This window comes from Egretta garzetta, unplaced genomic scaffold (genome assembly GCF_000687185.1).
Source record: "Egretta garzetta isolate BGI_Z169 unplaced genomic scaffold, ASM68718v1 scaffold204, whole genome shotgun sequence".
NCBI lineage: Eukaryota > Metazoa > Chordata > Aves > Pelecaniformes > Ardeidae > Egretta > Egretta garzetta.
The window spans coordinates 682,630-701,089 of record NW_009259424.1 but is presented as its reverse complement, the minus strand read 5'-3'; the positions used below and the strand labels follow the sequence as shown (position 1 = coordinate 701,089).

The following is an 18,460-nucleotide window of genomic DNA, read 5'->3' as shown; positions in this document are numbered from 1 at the left end:
TAGCGGGGATTCATGGCGCTTCCATCCCCTGATGGGGATGGCGTGTTTAATAATACTAACCGTCAGGGCTGCTGGCGTTTTGTTTCCTGCTCGAAGAAATACCTCGCAGGTGAGGGCCGCGGAGGGATGCTGTTCTCTGTCAAGCTCGCTGCTGATGCCTCTGGGCATCTATCTTCTACCTCTTCACAGACACTGGGTGTTGATAGTGTGCTCTTCAGGACAGGCTGAGACAGAACTTGTAAGAACTGAGCAAGAATAAATTAGCGGAGGACCTCAGTATGTCCAGAAGTTATTCCTTAACTGTCATTTGTTATCAAAGTAAAGTTTGGGGGGTGCTTTTATTCATGCAATATCCTGGAAAGGTATGTTATTCTCAAAAGTTGTCACTTACTTGCTTTTCAGCCTTGCCTGTTACCTCTTAATCTATTATATTTTATTCCAGATGAGTAACTGCAATTTTGCAGGGCTAGAAGTAATAACATCCACCGCGTTATACCGAAAAAAGTAATACTGTTAACAAAATCAGTCCTTGTCGTACGAAGATTCATAGAAAGGCTGGGTCTTTGCTCAACCACTCCGTCGTGGCAGCTGATGTATAGTTACATATCAGTCTCTAGGCTTTAAATGAAATAGAGCAGCTATTTAGATGTCTCTGTCAAAAATGGCTGCTCTAATTAGAAAAGGCTTGGTAGTATGTCCTTGTCAAACATTGCAAAACTGTCAAGGAATTGTGTGTTCATGTGGAAAGATGCTAGTTAAACAGCAACTTGTCATACATCGGTTAAATTAACTGAATTGTCAGGAATTCGTGAGGTTGCATCTGCTCATTGTCCTTCAGTGTGGCCGTTTGGGCGCACCACCACAAATCTATTACCCATTACAAGGTTGGAGATGCTCGAGAAGCCAGTCAAAATAAGATAGCATCTTCCCCATGTGTGGTGCTGGGGAGCTGTTGCTTTTGTGGCCGAGGGCCAGGGATTCCACTGTGCTTTTGCACTGGAGTGGTGGAAAGCAGCGCTTCTCTCTATGGGGCAAATGCTGTCCTTTGCGTGGGTTTCCCTGTTTTGGGGGTCTTTAGGAAACAGCTGTGTAAAGTTTCTGTGTTACACATGTAAAGTGCTGTGGTCTGACAGAAGACAAGTCTACTGTCATCAGGCACGCAGCTGAGAGCAGTGGTGATAACTGAGCGTGCCCTCAGCTTTCCGTCCCCAGGGCTGTAAAAGAAGTATTTAACAAAAGCATTCTGATACAAAAGCAGTAATTGTCAGCAGTGGGCCTGCATCTCCATCAGCATGTTCTTGGTTGTGCAGAGTATGTTGTCACGGCACTGACTTCTGTTTTAAAAGAAGGAGCATTCCTTTTTCTTGTTGGGCCTGTTTCTGTAGCCCTACTTCTAATTTCTGAGCTTCTGCATAAGGACATATCTGACGATTTCTGTCTAATTAAATTTGATCCGTTCCACTGCTCGGCCATGGGCAAAGTATTTCTGTTCGTAAACATCATGCTATGTTGTGCTTTCTATCAAAAATAATAAAATAAATGGAGTTGAAAGGGACACAGGGCTGGCACACAACTATACATCCTAACTTTGAGTTCTGCTTTTTTTTTTTTTTTTAAAGACCTTTTGGATTTTGTAAGAACATTGCCTAGGAATTAAATTAGCACATCAGATATGGATTGTTACTAATGCCTTCATCTTTATTAATAAAATTAGAGGTACTTTTTTGTAAAAGGTGGGTTCACAGATGCAGTAACAAGTTACTATGTATGTTGATGTAATTTAAATTTGAAGGTAATAATCCATAGCTTTTGCATGCTAACGGTTCTTTTAATCTCTCTCCAGTGTTGAAAATACACAAGCGTTCATTCCTAGCATATCTTTGTCCTGTTAAATTTTTCTATAGAGTCATGATGACAAATTTCTAATTCTGAGGCCCTTTCTGTGATGTTTGTGTATCAATATACAGCTGCATGAATCAGATGCAGAACATACTGGATGGAAACAGCTTGTTATTTGAGCACACCAATCCTAATTTAGCAGCATAAACACAGAAAGCTGCAGTTTGTTAGGTGACTGTTGTAGGCATTTGCTGCAGTGTGAGAACCTTCCTTTTCGAACAACTCGTGAAAAAATGGGTGGACGCAATTTTTGCTTTTAGAAATCCATTGTATTAGAACATATCTGTAAGGATGAAGACTGACAAATTGTTTGGAGAAAATGTGTGATGTAAATGGAACATAATGGGAAAATAACTATTTTGTTTCTCCTCTTACCTTTAGAACAATCTAGGTATCCTGTGGTCTGAAAGGGATGAAATTAAAACTGCGCAAACTTACTTGGAATCTGCAGAAGCCTTGTACAATCAATACATGAAAGAGGTACTGTGTTTACTAATATTGTGACAGGTCTTCCTTTGACGTGCCACTTAGAGTTTTAGTAATCTTTGAAAAAACATGCGGTGTAATTTGAGTTTCTGAGCTTTATACTGCCTGCTGTGATACTTTTGAAAAGTGAAATGGCTTGTACTGCTAGCATAGGAAGAGGCGAACTAGAGGATCACTGGCTAATTTCAAAATGGTCTTATTCAGGAAAATAATTTTGCTCAAAAGTAAAGGTCCTTTTTGAAAGCTCTTTGAATTGATAATCCAAAGGTGAAGCCAGGTAGAATTTGCCTTTTAATTAAGGCTGTTCTGAACCCTATCTTGGAAACGCTGTGAAATGTCAATCCATTGCTTTCGGTGGGAAAAGGAAACAAAACTGTAATACTTGCATGGTTTGCTCTGACTGCACAGTATTGCCTAGAGGCAAGTAGTTTAGTTCCATATCCAAGAGGACAATCTTATAAACAGCAAAACCTCTCATGCATATTAAACAACCTTTTGAGTTGTGGATTCTGCTATGTATCAACAAAGACTCCCTTGTGTTATTTTTAAGCTCTTGGCAAAGCTCTTCCTCCTCTGACTTGCTCAGGGACACAGTTCTGAGTGAGCTAAAAACATTTGTGGCCTTAAAGGAGCAGTATCTGTGTCTCAGGACAGCTCTAAAGGTTGGACAGAAGTTAGTTTAATGAAATTGCAGTTTGAGTTTTACATGAACTTGGTTTATAGCATGGATTATTCTTGTGGAAGTTTTTGAATGGGTTAGTCTTTATCAGTTACTTCCTGCTGTATTACTGCCTTTCTGGCCATGCTGGTCTACAGCAGTAGGAGAGGTGGTGGATCTAGGAGGGGGAAAAAAAAGAAAAAAAAAAAAAAATCCACTTGTGCTGAAAAGCTGGTCTGTTTATTTTCCATTCTCTGGATCAGTTGGTCTGACTAGAGAGACTACATCTCCCTACAGACCCTCTCTCTAATTAATTCCTGATGTTCAACTTGGATATTTATACCCAGCCAAGAATGACGTTGTTGGCTTTCACATTGCCTCTAAAAGATTCTGGCACTTCCTCCAGTGTTTACAGAATTGTTCTGGTACTACCATATATTTCAGTGGATTAAACAATGCTGCCAAACGCTTCACACTTTTACTGTGGGCTTTTCTGAAAGGGTTAATTTTTGTTAGTTATCTGTATTCCTTGTTGGGTAACAGCTAGTGAATATTCCTCCTGGGGCTTTGCTGCCTGGCTAGGGTAGATACACATGACGGTCAATAAATCCCCATCAGATCACTTGTCACGTTTTTTTTCCGCAACATTTTTTTATTTGCCACTTATATTTCAGGGCATTATATAGTGAAATGTATCTTAAGTCTAAAGATTTTTTATTTTTTTTTTTTTTTTAAATCAGCTGCACTAAAAGACTGTTTCTCTGGTAACTTTTTTGGGCTTGTGTCGTGTTTCTCTGAAAAGACCGAGCTGTATTTGACATAATACGGAAAGAAAGAAAAAAAAAAAAAAAAAAAAGGCAAAGCAGGGTACGAGGGAGCTTGTCTGGCTGTTTTATGATTTATAAAGAGGACTTGAGTTCCTTGCAGTGGTGTCTGATCTTTAGGATTTGTACAACCGTGTCAACATTCATCATTCAGAAATTATAAAAATGTGAATATACTTTACTTAACATTCCCTGGCTTTAGGCTATCAGGAAGCCTTCCTGTCTGGGAATCTTTGGTAAACTGTTCGTGATTGAGGCGTTTTCATGAGCTGGTGGATTTAATTGCTTACTAACTGGGTCTTGTTAACTTACGGGTTGGGTGTGGTGGTTGTGTCCCATCCTCCGCAAAGCAACTACAGCACAACCAAGGCAATTGCAATAAAAAAATTATTTTGGTAGAGTTAAAAGATTCTTTTACTTTCTTGTCTTGAATTCTTTGAGTTCACATCTATTTTTGAATTATTTTCAAGAAATGGTTTTTTGTAACAACATCTTCCTCTTAGGAAAGCTGTTTGATTGTTTAATGCAGTACAGTGAAAATCTGAGGGTGCTAAACTCTGTGGGCAGGAGCTTGGGCTAATGGAAGAGGACAGCGGCAGAGTTCTTCCTCGGGATGATTTAAGGCATAAGGCTTGACATCAGATGATAAATCTGTAGATACAGGAAGGAGGCAGGGGTCTAGCTTACTGTGTCGTTTCAGTCTCTTTCTTTGCAGGAATATCAGCTCTAGGCTTGCCAGAGTATACTGCAACTCTTGTTGGAAGGTTTGGGAGCCTTTGTGAGGTTGTAAGCCTTTGTATCTCTAAAGAAAACAAGGTGGAGGGTTAGAAATTCACAACTTAAAAACTAATGAGGTATAAACAGGAAACCCTAAAGATTAAAAGATCATATAAAAAAATTATATCTCTCTGCTAGGTTAAATGCACTTTTATTTGTCACTGTCTGTTTCAGACCCATTTTTTCATCTTTCAAAATGAATTTAAAAATACCATTAAAAGCGAACAAACAAATCCTTTCAGGATTTTTTAATGAGAATAAGGATGAACATGAGCATGGGTTTTCTTCCCTTTAAAGTTAGTGCATTCTCTACTGCTACTCCTGTCCCTGCTTGAGTCCCTGTTATCTTATGAAAAATATTTCTCTGGACTGCTGCTTATTTATTGCCTTACTTTCTCTTGAGCTAAGATATTAATGGGTTTAGGAAAGGACTAGGAAAATTGCATACTAAACTGGGCTCTGTTGCTAGCAGACACGTTGAACATCCTTCAGGATGCACCGTGTAATGGTAAAAAAACGCCTTTAAGAAAGATATCTTCATTTGAAGTGTGTTAGAATCTGCATCTGAACTTATCTACAATTACAAAGGAAATTAGGTAAGCACAGACGAGTAAAACTTGGCCATAAGCAGTGTTCATCTGTTGGATTTGCCAGTTACGCTGACTGTAACTTTACTGGCAGTTGTTTTAAGGAAAGGTTGAACAGAGCACTGCTGAAAGATGTATAGTTGCCACCGTTCTGCATTCATCTCAGACACTAATGTCACAGAATGCACAAAAATAAGTTTAAGATCAGAGTTACTTCTGTGTGCACAGCAATATCTTACTTTCTGCTCTCGATCAAGGACAATAAACTATTTTGTATGTGTCACGAGATCTATCTCTGTATAAGGATTCTGACAGAACTCATGGTTTAAAAAACAAAAAAGCACTTCTAAATGAAGTCGTTCACATTGTTAATGACTTGCACATAGGTCATGCCTTATATCAAGGTTTAGAACAGCTTCAGCCTCCGAAGATGTTGCCAGCTGTCTCGTTCATGTATTTGAGTGAATAGCCTTGCCAGCTTGTGGATAAAGGGAGTCAAGAGCAGTTGTTACAGCAGGTCCACTGAGCACTCTGCACGTAATGTTCTTTGCAGTACTTCCTGCAGGATGTTTTCTCGTTACTGATCAGTGCAGCTGGGCAAACGAATATTTCACACTCAAAGGCATGCTTAGTATTAAATCGACGCTTTAAACCCCATTATGTTATTGTACAAACTAAAGACACCCAATTACAGTCCTGTAGAACCCAGGTTGAGTATTTCTGGTGCAGACAGCATTAAAGTATGTCAGCAGAAGTCTTCTACAAGCTGAGAACCTTGTAATTCCAGGTGGAATCGTGGCTTTCTTCCTCTAAATCTGCCTAGTTTTGTGGAATTGCTCCAGAGACGTGACCTTCGGATAGCTGTAGCTGCATTGTGTGAAGTTGTGTTGAATTTGGGATTGAAAAGCGGTAAATCGTCTGCAGCCAGAAGAGGGAGCACTATGCTGCTAAGTAAGAGAAATGTATTTTCCTGACTGTCATGTACTCTTGCAGGATGGAAATCCTCCCCTGGATCCCAGTGAACATTTCATGGCAGAAGAAGAAAAACTCACAGACCAAGAAAGATCAAAAAGGTGGGTGCGTAGCAGCACACCTAGACTATTATTACCTTTTAAATTCATGAGGGTGTGTTTAGGGAGGGGAAAAAAAGAAGAAATCTAAAGAGACTTTTGTTTTTTCCAGATTTGAAAAAGCCTATACACACACTCTGTATTATCTGGCACAAGTCTACCAACACCTGGAGATGATTGAGAAGGCTGCTCAGTATTGCCATACTACTCTTAAACGACAGCTCGAGTATTGTGGCTACTACCCGGTAGAATGGGCACTCAATGCTGCTACTTTGTCCCAGTACTATCTCTCTAAGGTAACAGACCAAATGTTTTTGTGCTGAAATTGCATCAGAAATGTAACTGCCAAGTAAGACAGTGGTTTAAACAGCTGTTTGAGAAAGGGTACTGTGGTGAGTTAAAAACGTCCTCCTGTAAAGGCGCAAGTGGCTTCTGAGATGAAACATCTATTAGTTTTTTTTGAAGAGGATACAGTGGCTTCTCTTTCCCGTGGTGGTGTGATGGCAGTGGGGAAAAAGGAGCAGGGGCATAGACATTAGAAAAGCTCTATAGTTTATGAAGTCTTAGCAGTGATGTGACATGATGCTTGTAGGTAAAACTTAAGTAATGTCTTAATTTTAAATTGTTTCTTATATCGTTTTCTTACAATACAGAGTTTAAAAACAAAAACATCTTAGGCCTGAGCTATTGCACGTTGTATGTTTCCTATAAATTATTGCCCTTTGTCGTTAAGCGAGTGCTTAAGACTTGAGCCTATGTGAACATTAAAGTGAATGCGTAAGATGGTAGCTGTTTGCTTCCACACATCTGTGTTGACTCTAAATAATCCACTATGTTAAAAAATGCTTCAGTTTTATTTAAGAATTTCTATTTTCCAGACTCTTCAGATGCTCTTTTCTGATGCTTAAAAGGCTTCTGCCATACCTAAGACGGCTAATGCTAATCTCAATCGTCACTTGTCATTTCCATGTCGCTTTGATGCATTGATGGCACTAATCATTAAATAATGCATTGCCAAATATGAGTAAAGGAATCTAAATCTGACTCATAATGTTGACTTTGTATGTCCAGCTCATTCTGACTTAACACCTCGTGATACAGTCTTTACCACAAGACATCACTTCCTTTACCGCAAGGAAGCGGTGGTAGCATAGATCAGAACAGTGAAAATGTTCACAATGCGCGTATCTAGTATTAAAAGCGAGGCTTGCTGTTGTGGCTGTGGTACAGAGAAAATGGTTGGTTAGAAATTGCTGTATTCAGTAGTAGACGTGGAAAAATAAATTGTCTTCTCTTCCAGTGTCCAGGGGAATATGCTCCAGAGCCTCTCGGTTCTAGAATTCCCCTTGTGTATCTTTGCTAACTGAGGCGAGGGGTTTAGCCACGCTGAGAGCAGTGCTTGGGCTGCTTATCCCAGTGATAACCACTGCCGTTTCTGTTTCTCTCAGCAATGCTTTATGGAGTCCCGACACTGTTTAGCAGCGGCCAGTGTCATCTTTAGCCAAGCTGGACAGGTGCCATCTGCTGAAGACAGTAAGTTCAGCTAAAAGTTTTGAATAAAATACTGTGAATTAAGCAGCATTGATACAGAATGTTAGAAGTGAAGTCTAGCAGTATGTACAAAACTTACCACAGTGTTAATTTTCTAAAATCTTTTTAATTAACAATGAAGTGGAATGTTTCCGAAGAGCTGCTACGACAACTTAGGATTGGCTATGAGTAAACCCTGTGAGGAAAAACTCAAGTGCTTCTTGCTGGTGTTCCAGAAGGCACACCAGAATAAAAGTGAAATTTAAAACTCTATCCATTTCAGTAGGGGCAGTGTCTCTATTCACCCGTTTGTCCTTGTGCTTGTCCTTAAAACGCAGCTTACCTTTGCTTTTCTGTGATCAGAGGGCAGTGATTCAATGAACCAAACCAGATGCTTCCTGGGAATAGTTCTAAAAGAGGGAGGGAAACTGCAGCTCTTTTTTAAAAAACCCCAGATCCAGGAGTTAACTTGAATTGTCTTTTGTTGCCGGATGCTGCAGCTTCATTAACAGCTATTTTTGGAGTTGTAGCTCCCCTCCTTGTTGTTTTGGGTATTGATGCAAGGGAACAACCTTGTGGTTCAGCGCAAAGAAACTTAGAGAACTGACCACAGTTTTAAGGACCTGTGGTTACACGATAGTGTCAGTACTCGGTGCATAAAACCTCTGGTTTAGGCTTAGTCTTTGCTTATCTACAGCACAGCCTTTTACATTCCGTGTCTCGGGCAACTGAAAGCTTTGAATCAATAGAGCTTTAACTTGTAAAGAATGAGCAAGTGCTCAGGGTAGTCCCTGCGGTGAGTTCGTAACTCTGACTTTGAACAGTGAATATATTGGTTAACTTTTAATGTTTTGAGCTGTTTAGAACACAAGTTCTTTAATCCACTTGATGTTGTTACTTCAGGTTAAAACATAAGCTGAATAGACATGGCTGAGTTTTATTTAATTGAAGCTCAGTGACAGTACATTATTTTAATGGCTTTTAGTATTTCTCTTAGCTCAAGAAATATAGAACTCTATGCAGTTGCTTTTCTTACTGTTAAGTACTTTGAGGATGATGTCCCAAAGCTTTTTAGTTTCAGGGAAACAGGGCTGTCAGGAGTCAGGTTATGCTAATCTGTTGGGCTGTTTGAAAACAGGATATTATTAAATAATCAATAGGTGTGAATCTGTGTTTATGGGCTTCCATAGCTGCCTGACTGCACAGTTGTCAGTGCTCATTAATGCAATAACTAAGCCAAAAGATGAGGTTATGATTTTTGGTAGGCGTATAGAAAGGTACGGTCACTTTTGGTTCCAAATTCAGGTGCAATTCAGGTGCAAATGGTAGATAAATGTCCTATTTTTAGTTGTATTTTATAGATTTCTTGTGTGATTTTCGATCAACTAACTTCTCCTATCTTGACTTCTTCCTACACCAAATGGGAGTAGGATATTTGTGTTTGTTTCAGCGGAGTAAACATTTATCCTATTTCCCCTTCCTTTTCACGGTACAGAGAGCTGAGCTGTGGACTTGGAGATGATTATGCAGAAAGTTCTAACTTACAGGAAGACTAACACGCAGTCAGCATTGGCTGCTCTCAAGCACATGCGTTTTACTGTGTTAATCAGAATATAAACAAACACACAGATCATTAATAAAGGTGCCTTTTCTTAGATTAGCACCGATTCTTATTTCCTTAATAAGGACAACTTGATTGGCTCTCACGAAAGATAATGAACACAGTGGATCTGAGTCTGAAGTTGGCTTTTTATTTGGCGAGCGGGAATGCTAGCATCCCCTCGTTGTTCAGCTGACTTGCTGCCCTCTGCCTAGAGACTGGGAAATGAGTTCTCTTTGAAATCCATTTCTGAAAACGTTATCTTGAGACATCAGCAGTGCTGCCACTTGTAACAGTGAGGAGTCTGTGGGGAGAAAAATACAGAAGTTGTAGAGCTAATAAATCTTACGTGTTGGTACCAGGTCGTAGATTAACCAAAGGCAGTTTCCCCTACTGTTGTTCCCTTTTTTGGTAGCAAGTCTGGGGCCCGTTGCGACACAAATGCCCTAATCATCCTCAGAAACAATTACTGGGCAGGCAGCTGAATCTCAGACAACAAATTGTCCTGATTTCTTTCTCTTGTTAAAAAGAGATATGAAGATCTCTTCCAGTAAAACACCTCCAAGATCAAAGGTCTTTTTAAACATGCATTATGGTCTGGGTTTTTTTGGAAGAATTCATGCATGACAAATCCATGTTAATCTATATGTTTTTTCTACCTGAATGACAGTTTACAGAATTGTTATATAAACTAACATTGAGGACATGTTTCTGTCTAAAAATGAAGAAAAATTAATCAAATACAAGTAACGTAGTCTTTGCATGTAACATTTGAGGTTCTCGCTGGAGTGCTTGACTTCTCTCAAGGTTTTTGTGTCTTTATGTCCGTTCAATAGATGAAACGGAGCAAGACCAACAGGACCTTCGACGGAGAAAAGCTGAAATTGCAAGATGCTGGATTAAGTATTGCCTGAATCTCCTGCAGAGCGCTCGGAAATTACTTGAGGTAACAGAAAATCTCTTCTGTTGCTGTTGCTGTTTAAAAACAAAGTCTGTTTTGGTGTTAGTAACAGGAATCAATTCATGGTTGGTAGCAAATGATCAACAGTTGCCCAATGAATAATACGATAGATGCTTGCAAGGTAGCAGGTGTTTCATGGTATGCTTTGACTCTATTGCAGCACTTAAAAATAAGCACGGATGAGAGATTGGCTCTGTAGTGTGATCAGTACACTGCTTGTGTGGCAACCTCACACATTTCTCTACTCTCTGCTGCTCTTCCTTGCAGCTTGATTTGGCAGATTGCTTCTTATTTAATTGCTAGTAAGAACGTCTTAATGTACAACAGCTTTGTGTGCCGGTATTCTCATTCATTCAAGCCTTGACTCGTTCAGGCATTCATTTCATTCATTTGGTCATTCATTTGAATGGTTAAAACTCAGCATTTTCTGAAATGCTTTGCAGAAGCAGGGCCTTTGGGCTTTACGTTTATTGTTTTGGCTATATTGTCACACAGGGTAGGGCGACTAAATTGTCTTAGTCTTAATGTTTTTACAGAATGTAATTTACAGGATATTTTGTGACTATAAGGTCTGATATGCCAACGTGCCTTCTCTTCTGTCTTGTTGCTAACCAATTTGTATTTCAAAGGTCACTCATAAATAAAGTGATTCCGTGTAAGCCACTCTTCATATGCATTTTTAATTAGTATGTTTTGCCATTTCAGGATAACATAGGAGAACTGGATCCAGACAGGCAATTGGAACTTAAAGCCCAAAGGAGAAAAGAGGAGGATGAAAAAGAGAAGGGCAGGAAAAAAGCTGTCCTTTTTGGGATGAGTGATATATGTGACTCTGTCTTAGCCATGGAAGAGAAAGTGAGCAGCGTGTATCCTTTAGATTTTCAAGAAGCCAGAGAAATCTTCCTAGTTGGTCAGAACTATGTTCAGGAAGCAAAAGAGTTCTTTCAGGTTGACGGTTACGTTACTGACCATATTGAAATTGTTCAGGATCACAGTGCTTTGTTTAAGGTACTTGCTTTCTTTGAAGAAGACTATGAGAGACGTTGCAAAATGCACAAGCGAAGAATAGACATGCTGGAGCCTATATGTGCAGACTTGAATCCCCAGTACTACCTGTTGATTAGCAGGCAGCTTCAGTTTGAACTAGCCGACACCTATTACGAGATGATGGATTTAAAGGTAGCTATTGGTAACAGGTTAGAGGAGCTAGACTCCCACACAATTAAAAAAATTAATTCTCTGGCTCAGTTAGCGATCAAATATTATGAACTCTTCTTAGATTCTTTGAGGAACCCAGATCAGGTGTTTCCTGAAGAGCTCGAGGAAGATGTTCTTCGCCCTGCAATGGTGGCTAAATTCCACATTGCACGACTCTATGGTAAGCTTATTACTTCGGATAGCAAAAAGCAACTGGAAAATATGCAGACATCATTGGAGTATTACACATTTCTGGTAGACTATTGTGAGAAGTACCCAGATGCTGCCCGGGCCATTGAAACTGAACTAGAACTCAGTAAGGAGATGGTGGGTCTTCTTCCAACGAGAATGGAGAGGCTAAGAGCAAAACTGTGTCCGTTCATATAAAAACTCGCCTCGAAGGAAATGTGCGCTATGAAAATGCTATCTGTCAAACCCAGTGCTGTCAGCTTCCGTCCCGATCGATAGAACTAAGGTGTCTACAGTTCGGCAGTCCACCTAGAGCCCCCAGTAGTGTAACGTTGTGAGAAACTCGGAGCTCTCTGTTCGGTAGCTCACCCACACTAATGGTATAAACTTTAATGTAAAGTGAACGGCCAGCTAACGGTTCGTATTTTTTGTCCTGTATGTAAATATAAACCTTCTCTCCCTTACGGGTTTTTCCTTCGGTGAATGGTTCAGTTTCCAAATGTAATGCTGTATGAAAAATTGTTTCTTTTAAGAGAATCTGTTTCTCCAGGAAAATTTTTCTAAGAAACCCGAGGCACGTTCTTCTGACTAGAATATATTTTATCTCTTCTAACCTTTGTCCCCAGAAACCTTTATCTGTTTAAAGGGAACTTTATGTTATTTTCAATACTTATTTTGTATGTGGCTCAGTGTTTTCTTTTATCCCCTGTTAATCCAACCCTAGTTGACAGAGGCTCAATAAATGGACTAGCTTGCCTAAATGGGTTTTTTTTTTTCAGTCCTTAGAATTCTCTTTCCTTGTGTCTTACTAAGATATGATACATGTTACAACGTTGACCAAAATAAATAGTTGTGAAAGTGTTTCTACATGAGTGTCTTTGGTAAAAACTGCGCTCTGGTGCTCCAAACAGTTGCAGAATGCAGATGAAAGGCCGGGGACGCTATGGAAGGCTTCTTGCCTTGTGTTGGTCAGGGAGCCCAGGTGCTGTCTGAGCCGGAGCTGCAAGGTGGGGACCTCTCTGAAGGTGCTGCAGATCCCAGCGCTGCCAAGGCACCATTCAAAATCTGTGTGCCGTCGATTGCTGACTTCTCAGTTAAACCTGTGCTGATTGTCATTAAGGCCCTGCTGACCTGGCAAGGTTCCTGGTCTTACACAACCTGTTACCTTTGCCTTGTTCTAATTTAGCCCCTATTTACTCTTTATGGAAGACGAGGCTGCATTTCTGACCCAAAATGTACACAGAGGTTGTCTTTGTATTTCTGGTGTCCATAGGAGGAGGATTATGAACCAGGACCTGTTTTAGGTGAAATGTAGGCAGAGCACGTTGTCCAACCCTGTATTAAGAGACAGCGGTCAGAGATGCCAGGGGATATGGGGAAAGTGAAGTGACGGGGTGCACAGTACCCGCCAAGTTCACGGGGAGATGTTTACAGCAACAGAGGGCATTGAAGGAGAATAGTCAAAACAACCGGATTATTCTGGAAAAAAAGACGTCAGCATGGAGAGCGTGAGGGGGAAGCACGTGCAAGCAAGAAAGCGCGTACATCTTCAACGTGCGGTAAAAATCTCTAGCTTGCAGAATTCTCTGCAGGAGGCTTCTAACCACAAACAAATAGGCCAACAAACTGGGCCTGGAAACGAGAGGCAGCGAAACTCAGAACGAGACCAGCTACCTGCGTGCGTATAGAGTAAGGGAGAGCGTGCGCGCGCGTGTGTGTGTGTGTTGTTTCTGTTTCACTAAATAATTGGCTCCTCAGCCTTTGGGAGTTTATTTTCTGCTGCCAGATCTTTAACTTGTTTTTTTCCCAGGAAGGTAGGGGCAGCCCATAGCTTCTCAGGGAAACAGTTCTCAGCGGACATACTGCTCATTATTATTATCTATGATTTCAATTAAAGCTAGTGTGCACTTCTCATAATTTGCAAGTTAAAATTATTTTTTTTTCTATCAACTTTCAGTGTCACATTCAGGTAGAAAGCGGCGATATGTGCTTGGGGTTGTTTTTTTTTTTTTTTTTTTCTTCTATACTTTAGTATTCCACCCTTGAGGGCCTTTGACCAAATTTTTGAGAGCAAGGAACGGCTCATGAAACTTAGTTCACTTGTCATTTGGGGAAGGGTAGATTGTGGGCTATCCCAGCATACAAAATAATTTTTTTTTTTTTCTTTTTCCTGGCATATCCTTCAAACACCGGTCTGAAGCGAGTGTTAAAAGTTACCTGCGGGGCAGGCAAAGCCGAGTGAAGCGCAGGGCGGTGCGTCCCTTTTAACCAGCAGTTGTGCGCAGAGGAACACCCACCCCGAATTCACCAGAATCCTAGTGGGAGCTCAGCAGATGGGTAGGAGCGGGTCCGTGGTTAAGAAGGCCCAGAAATAAGAGGGATGGGAGCTTTTTCAACACAGCTGTGCGGTTGGTGCTGTGGTTTGGAGACTTCTCTCCTCTGACAATACCACAGAATGCTTCAGCTTTGCAGCTTTTCTTCACAGCCATGAAGTACAATGTAAAAGATGTTTCATACAAATGCATACAGAGTTGCAGAAGCCGATGACCTGGAGTTTTCATCTCCTACGGTACAATGTTCAAGACTGCCACCAGCTAAGCATATGTTATTACTGGAGACTACACCACGCCGGATGCTCAGCACAACACACTGCGTTGTGGTTCTGTTGAGGCATGTCTTTTTAAGGAAACCTTTTGTATAATTCCTGTTTGTTCAATGATTTGAGAGAATGAACTTAAGTAAGATTGTGTATTTAGTTTAAAAAAAAAAAAAAAAAAGGGGGGGAGGGAGCCTGTTGGGATTAGGCAGCAAAGCTGCCTGCAGGAATGTTGAGTTTTAACTGTAAAGTATGTGTGAGGTCAGGCATTTATTTCAAAGATTAATTAAAGATTAGGCTCCCGTGAACTCCATTTAACCTGCATTTCTATTCCTTTTTGTACAGTAAAAAAAAAAAAAATCTTACAACTGAAACCTCCTTTCTGTTGTTCCACTCGTTTTTTTTTCTCCTTAGCCAGCAAAAAGCAGCGAGGTTACGTTTGTGCAGAATTCGTATCGAGTGTGAGATCTGAACTCGGAGGCTATAACCTCAGCGTACTTCTTCAAATAGCGCACAAATGCTCACGAGAAATAGTTTGCTTTGATTAAAAACACACTTTTGTTTTAATTGAAACGCTCTTAATTCTCATGCTGGCCAGAGACGCGGTATGTGTTATAAAATGGGTCAGTCGGGAAAGTTGTGCTGTGCTGAAATATTTCCGGACAGAAAGAAACCAGTGCCTTGTTCTGTGTCTCTCCCTACAAGCCCATCAAAGCTCTTTTTTTTTCCCTTGAGGGGACCAGAGCGGAGGAGAGTGGCAGGAGGTGACAGCCGTGTCCTTTGCCGTTCTGACCTCTTAAGCCTGCTGAAACACCGGGGGAAGCGGGCAGGAGCGAACCCTCACTTCCCCTTCAGAGCAGGAAAGCGGGTCCCCCGCGTTGCAAGGGGAGCAGCCGGTGGCGGTTGCTGCCTCGGTGCGGCAAAAGCAAAAGGTCCCCAGGCTGGGTTGGCTCTGTTCGCCTGCCCAAAAGCTCCTCCGTTGGGAGTTTTGGTCCTGCCCCAGCACAGGCTCGGCGTGGTCCTGGTGAGGCAGATGGTTTCCTTCTCCATCTGCAAGATGGAGATGCCTCAATGTACCAGTGCAGTGCTTGCGCTGTGTGTGATTGCTGCTGCCCTTCCACGTCCGGAAATAGTGCAGGAGCCTGATTAAGCTCGACATCAGACAATGAGAAACAAGGCTGATGACCTTGTTAATTTTGGTTTTGTTTGGTGTTTGCCTTTCACTCAGCACTGAGACAGCGATGAGGAGCTTCACCTGTGTCTTTCTTTTAGAAAGCTGAGCTAGTCAGTGTTACCTAGATGTTGCCTGTGGCATTTTCGTTACAGAATGCCCAGAAACAGTCCTGCAAATAGACTTCGACTGGCAGCTCACAAGGCCGACCCTTCTATAGTCTTGAAGTTACAGAACTAAAGACTGTTACGTTAAAATCAAGTGCGTAAATTTGTGGTGAGAAGCATTTGTCAACTTTCTTTCCTCTTCAATTGCAACATCTTTGGCTACTTTAGAGCTGGCCACAAATGACTAATGCAGATTTCAAATTTGGTTTGAAAACTGCTTTAATGTACTTCCCAGGAACCCTGTCCAAAGTGCCTGCTTGTGCTTTTTGTTTCTGTAGTTTGGCTGGTGGTTTCTTGTTCTTCCTCGTCACGGGTAGGCGTACAAACAGTCAGCGGTTTCCTGACAAGAACTATTTGCCTGGCTGCCTTTTTTCCAAAACCATTGTACGATTGTGTCTTTACAGCGGAAGATCGGGACGATGTCCCAGGCAGACAGAGAGGATACTAAACCCAGCGCGGTTTGCAAACACGTTGCTTGCCTTCAGAATGGAAAATGTCTGTGGTATCCAGCCTTCGTTCAGAGAGAAGCGACTGATAACATGGTCCCTTCAGGCCAAAGACCTTAATTCGGGTGTTTTTAGCAATGCTTTAAACGTTTAGTGCTCGAGTTTTTGGCATTTGGTAAGCACAAAAGTCCTTCTACGTGCTCATTGTCACTGTAAGAGAGGCTGACTGGTTGGCATCAGACAAGGATGTAAGGATTTCACTGTTTGAGGTTTTTAACACAGTTTTCTGCTGAAACAAAGAGGAATCGGGTGAGCAATTGAGTGAAGGATCGTGATGGGGATGTGATGGGGCTGGTGTTAGTCACAACTGCTTGCATCAGCGAGCTACTCAGATCCGCAGATGAAAGGTGTGAGGAAAAAAAAAAAAAAAAAAAAAAGGAATTAACAAGATGGTTTCCTGGATGCCAACTGGCTTGGAGGGGAGTGAGAGCAAGCGGTTCCCAGGTGGGGTCTCAAACTGCTGAGTATTGGCCGTGAAATTCCTCCTGCTCTCCCGGAGCCTGTCTCTGGGTACCCAGTGGGTTTGGGAAACACCAGAGAAGTTTCACAGCAGCCCATGAGAGGAGGCAATCAGGTGGGCCCGGAGCCCACTGCCACCAGAGAGCCAGGACTTTTCAAATGACAGAGGCAGCGGCACCCTAGAAGCGATGTCTGGTACAGACAAATTGACAGAAATGGTGATGCTGGATCCGACGGCCAGCACATGGTCTGCGGGCTGCAGGAGAGGAGGGGGCAATAAAGACCAACATAACCTCCTCCCAGGAAAGTTGACTGACACTAAATATTTATGTGCTCTACACCATAGAGGCACAAGGTGTTGCAAAGGTCTTGTGAGTCTCACCTCAAAAAAATGCTTTTTTTCCTCATTAACACAAATTGTGTTTTCTAAAGGGACGTGCTCCTCTTGAAATCCTCTGTGCTACAAGGGCAGAGAAGCTAAGTTGGCACCGTGGGCCGTTTCCAAACGCGAGGGAGGGCTCTTTGGGGCACGCTGCTTTGTGCCTGCCCCAAGAGCGGGGAGCGGGTCGGTGGGCTGGGGTGTGCCAGTGCTCCTGAGGCAGGCCTGCTTCTCACGGATTTCCTTGATTTTCTCTTCTGCATGTCACATTTCAAAACAAACGGATATTCCTACTAAAACAAACACGCTAAAACAAACCAGCAAAAAAAAGCCCAGCTCCTTTGGTTGATAAGAAATACCAAAAAACCTGTTTTTTTCTACTCCAAATGTAATTTCACCTCTTTCCCCAACAACTCAGCGAAGGTCACAAAACTGTGACTGTAGGTAAAGGGTTGGCTAATTGGGGCCTGAAGGTCTTGTCCAACGGAAAGCAGCTCTGCCGAGAGGGACCTGGGAGTCCTGGTGGACGACAAGCTGACCATGAGCCAGCAATGTGCCCTTGTTGCCAAGAAGGCCAATGGCATCCTGGGGTGCATTAAGAGGAGTGTGGCCAGCAGGTCGAGGGAGGTTCTCCTCCCCTCTACTCTGCCCTGGTGAGACCCCACCTGGAGCACTGGGTCCAGTTCTGGGCTCCTCGGTTCAAGAAAGATGAGGAACTCCTGGAAAGAGTTCACAGGAGAGCAACTAGGATGATGAGGGGACTGGAGCATCTCCCCTATGAGGAAAGGCTGAGGGAGCTGGGCTTGTTCATCCTGAAGAAGAGAAGACTGAGAGGGGATCTCATCAACACGTACAAATATCTTAAGGGTGGGTGTCATGAGGATGGAGCCAGACTCTTCTCAGTGGTGTCCAGCGACAGGACAAGGGGCAATGGGCACAAACTGAAACATAAGAGGTTTCAGTTGGTTATGAGGAAGAACTTCTTTACTTTGAGGGTGACCAAGCACTGGAACAGGCTGCCCAAGGGGGTTGTGGAGTCTCCTTCTCTGGAGATATTCAAAGCCAGCCTGGCTGATGTCCTGTGCACCCTGCTCTGGGTGAGCCTGCTTGAGCAGGGGGTTGGACTAGATTATCTCCTGAGGTCCCTTCCAACCTTTGTCATTCTGTGATTCTGTGATTTGGTTGACACACAGGATGGGAGCAGTGGATCTGGTTCATGGTGAGATCTCTACAGGAGTCTCTGTGCTTCCCATTCCTTTTCATCTTCCCAAATTTACTGATGCCCTTTCTCCCTGCACACGGTGTGAAGTTTTTATGTGGCGCTGGTGGTGCTTGTGCTTAGAAACAGATTTGCACTTGCGCAGGAAGCGGAGGTACAGTGAGCTGCTCAGGGTGGATCTGTGG

General features: G+C 42.2%; 1 protein-coding gene across 1 annotated transcript; it reads left to right on the top strand.

Annotated features, from left to right (window-relative positions):
- Positions 1 to 9: 9 nt before the first annotated feature.
- KIFBP (kinesin family binding protein) lies at positions 10 to 13,785 on the top strand. Its single transcript, XM_035892562.1, has 7 exons — positions 10 to 362; positions 2,281 to 2,379; positions 6,225 to 6,304; positions 6,414 to 6,597; positions 7,750 to 7,834; positions 10,268 to 10,377; positions 11,098 to 13,785. Exons 1-7 carry the CDS (start codon positions 279 to 281, stop codon positions 11,974 to 11,976), a joined length of 1,521 nt encoding a protein of 506 aa, XP_035748455.1. The 5' UTR covers positions 10 to 278; the 3' UTR covers positions 11,977 to 13,785.
- Positions 13,786 to 18,460: the final 4,675 nt, after the last annotated feature.

Excerpts from the sequence above, each read along its gene's own strand:
- KIFBP (XM_035892562.1), top strand. The coding sequence starts at position 279 with ATGTCCAGAAGTTATTCCTTAACTGTCATTTGTTATCAAAGTAAAGTT. Across the intron at positions 363-2,280 it reads TCATGCAATATCCTGGAAAG|AACAATCTAGGTATCCTGTG; the intron begins GTATGTTATTCT and ends TCTTACCTTTAG. Across the intron at positions 10,378-11,097 it reads GCGCTCGGAAATTACTTGAG|GATAACATAGGAGAACTGGA; the intron begins GTAACAGAAAAT and ends TTGCCATTTCAG.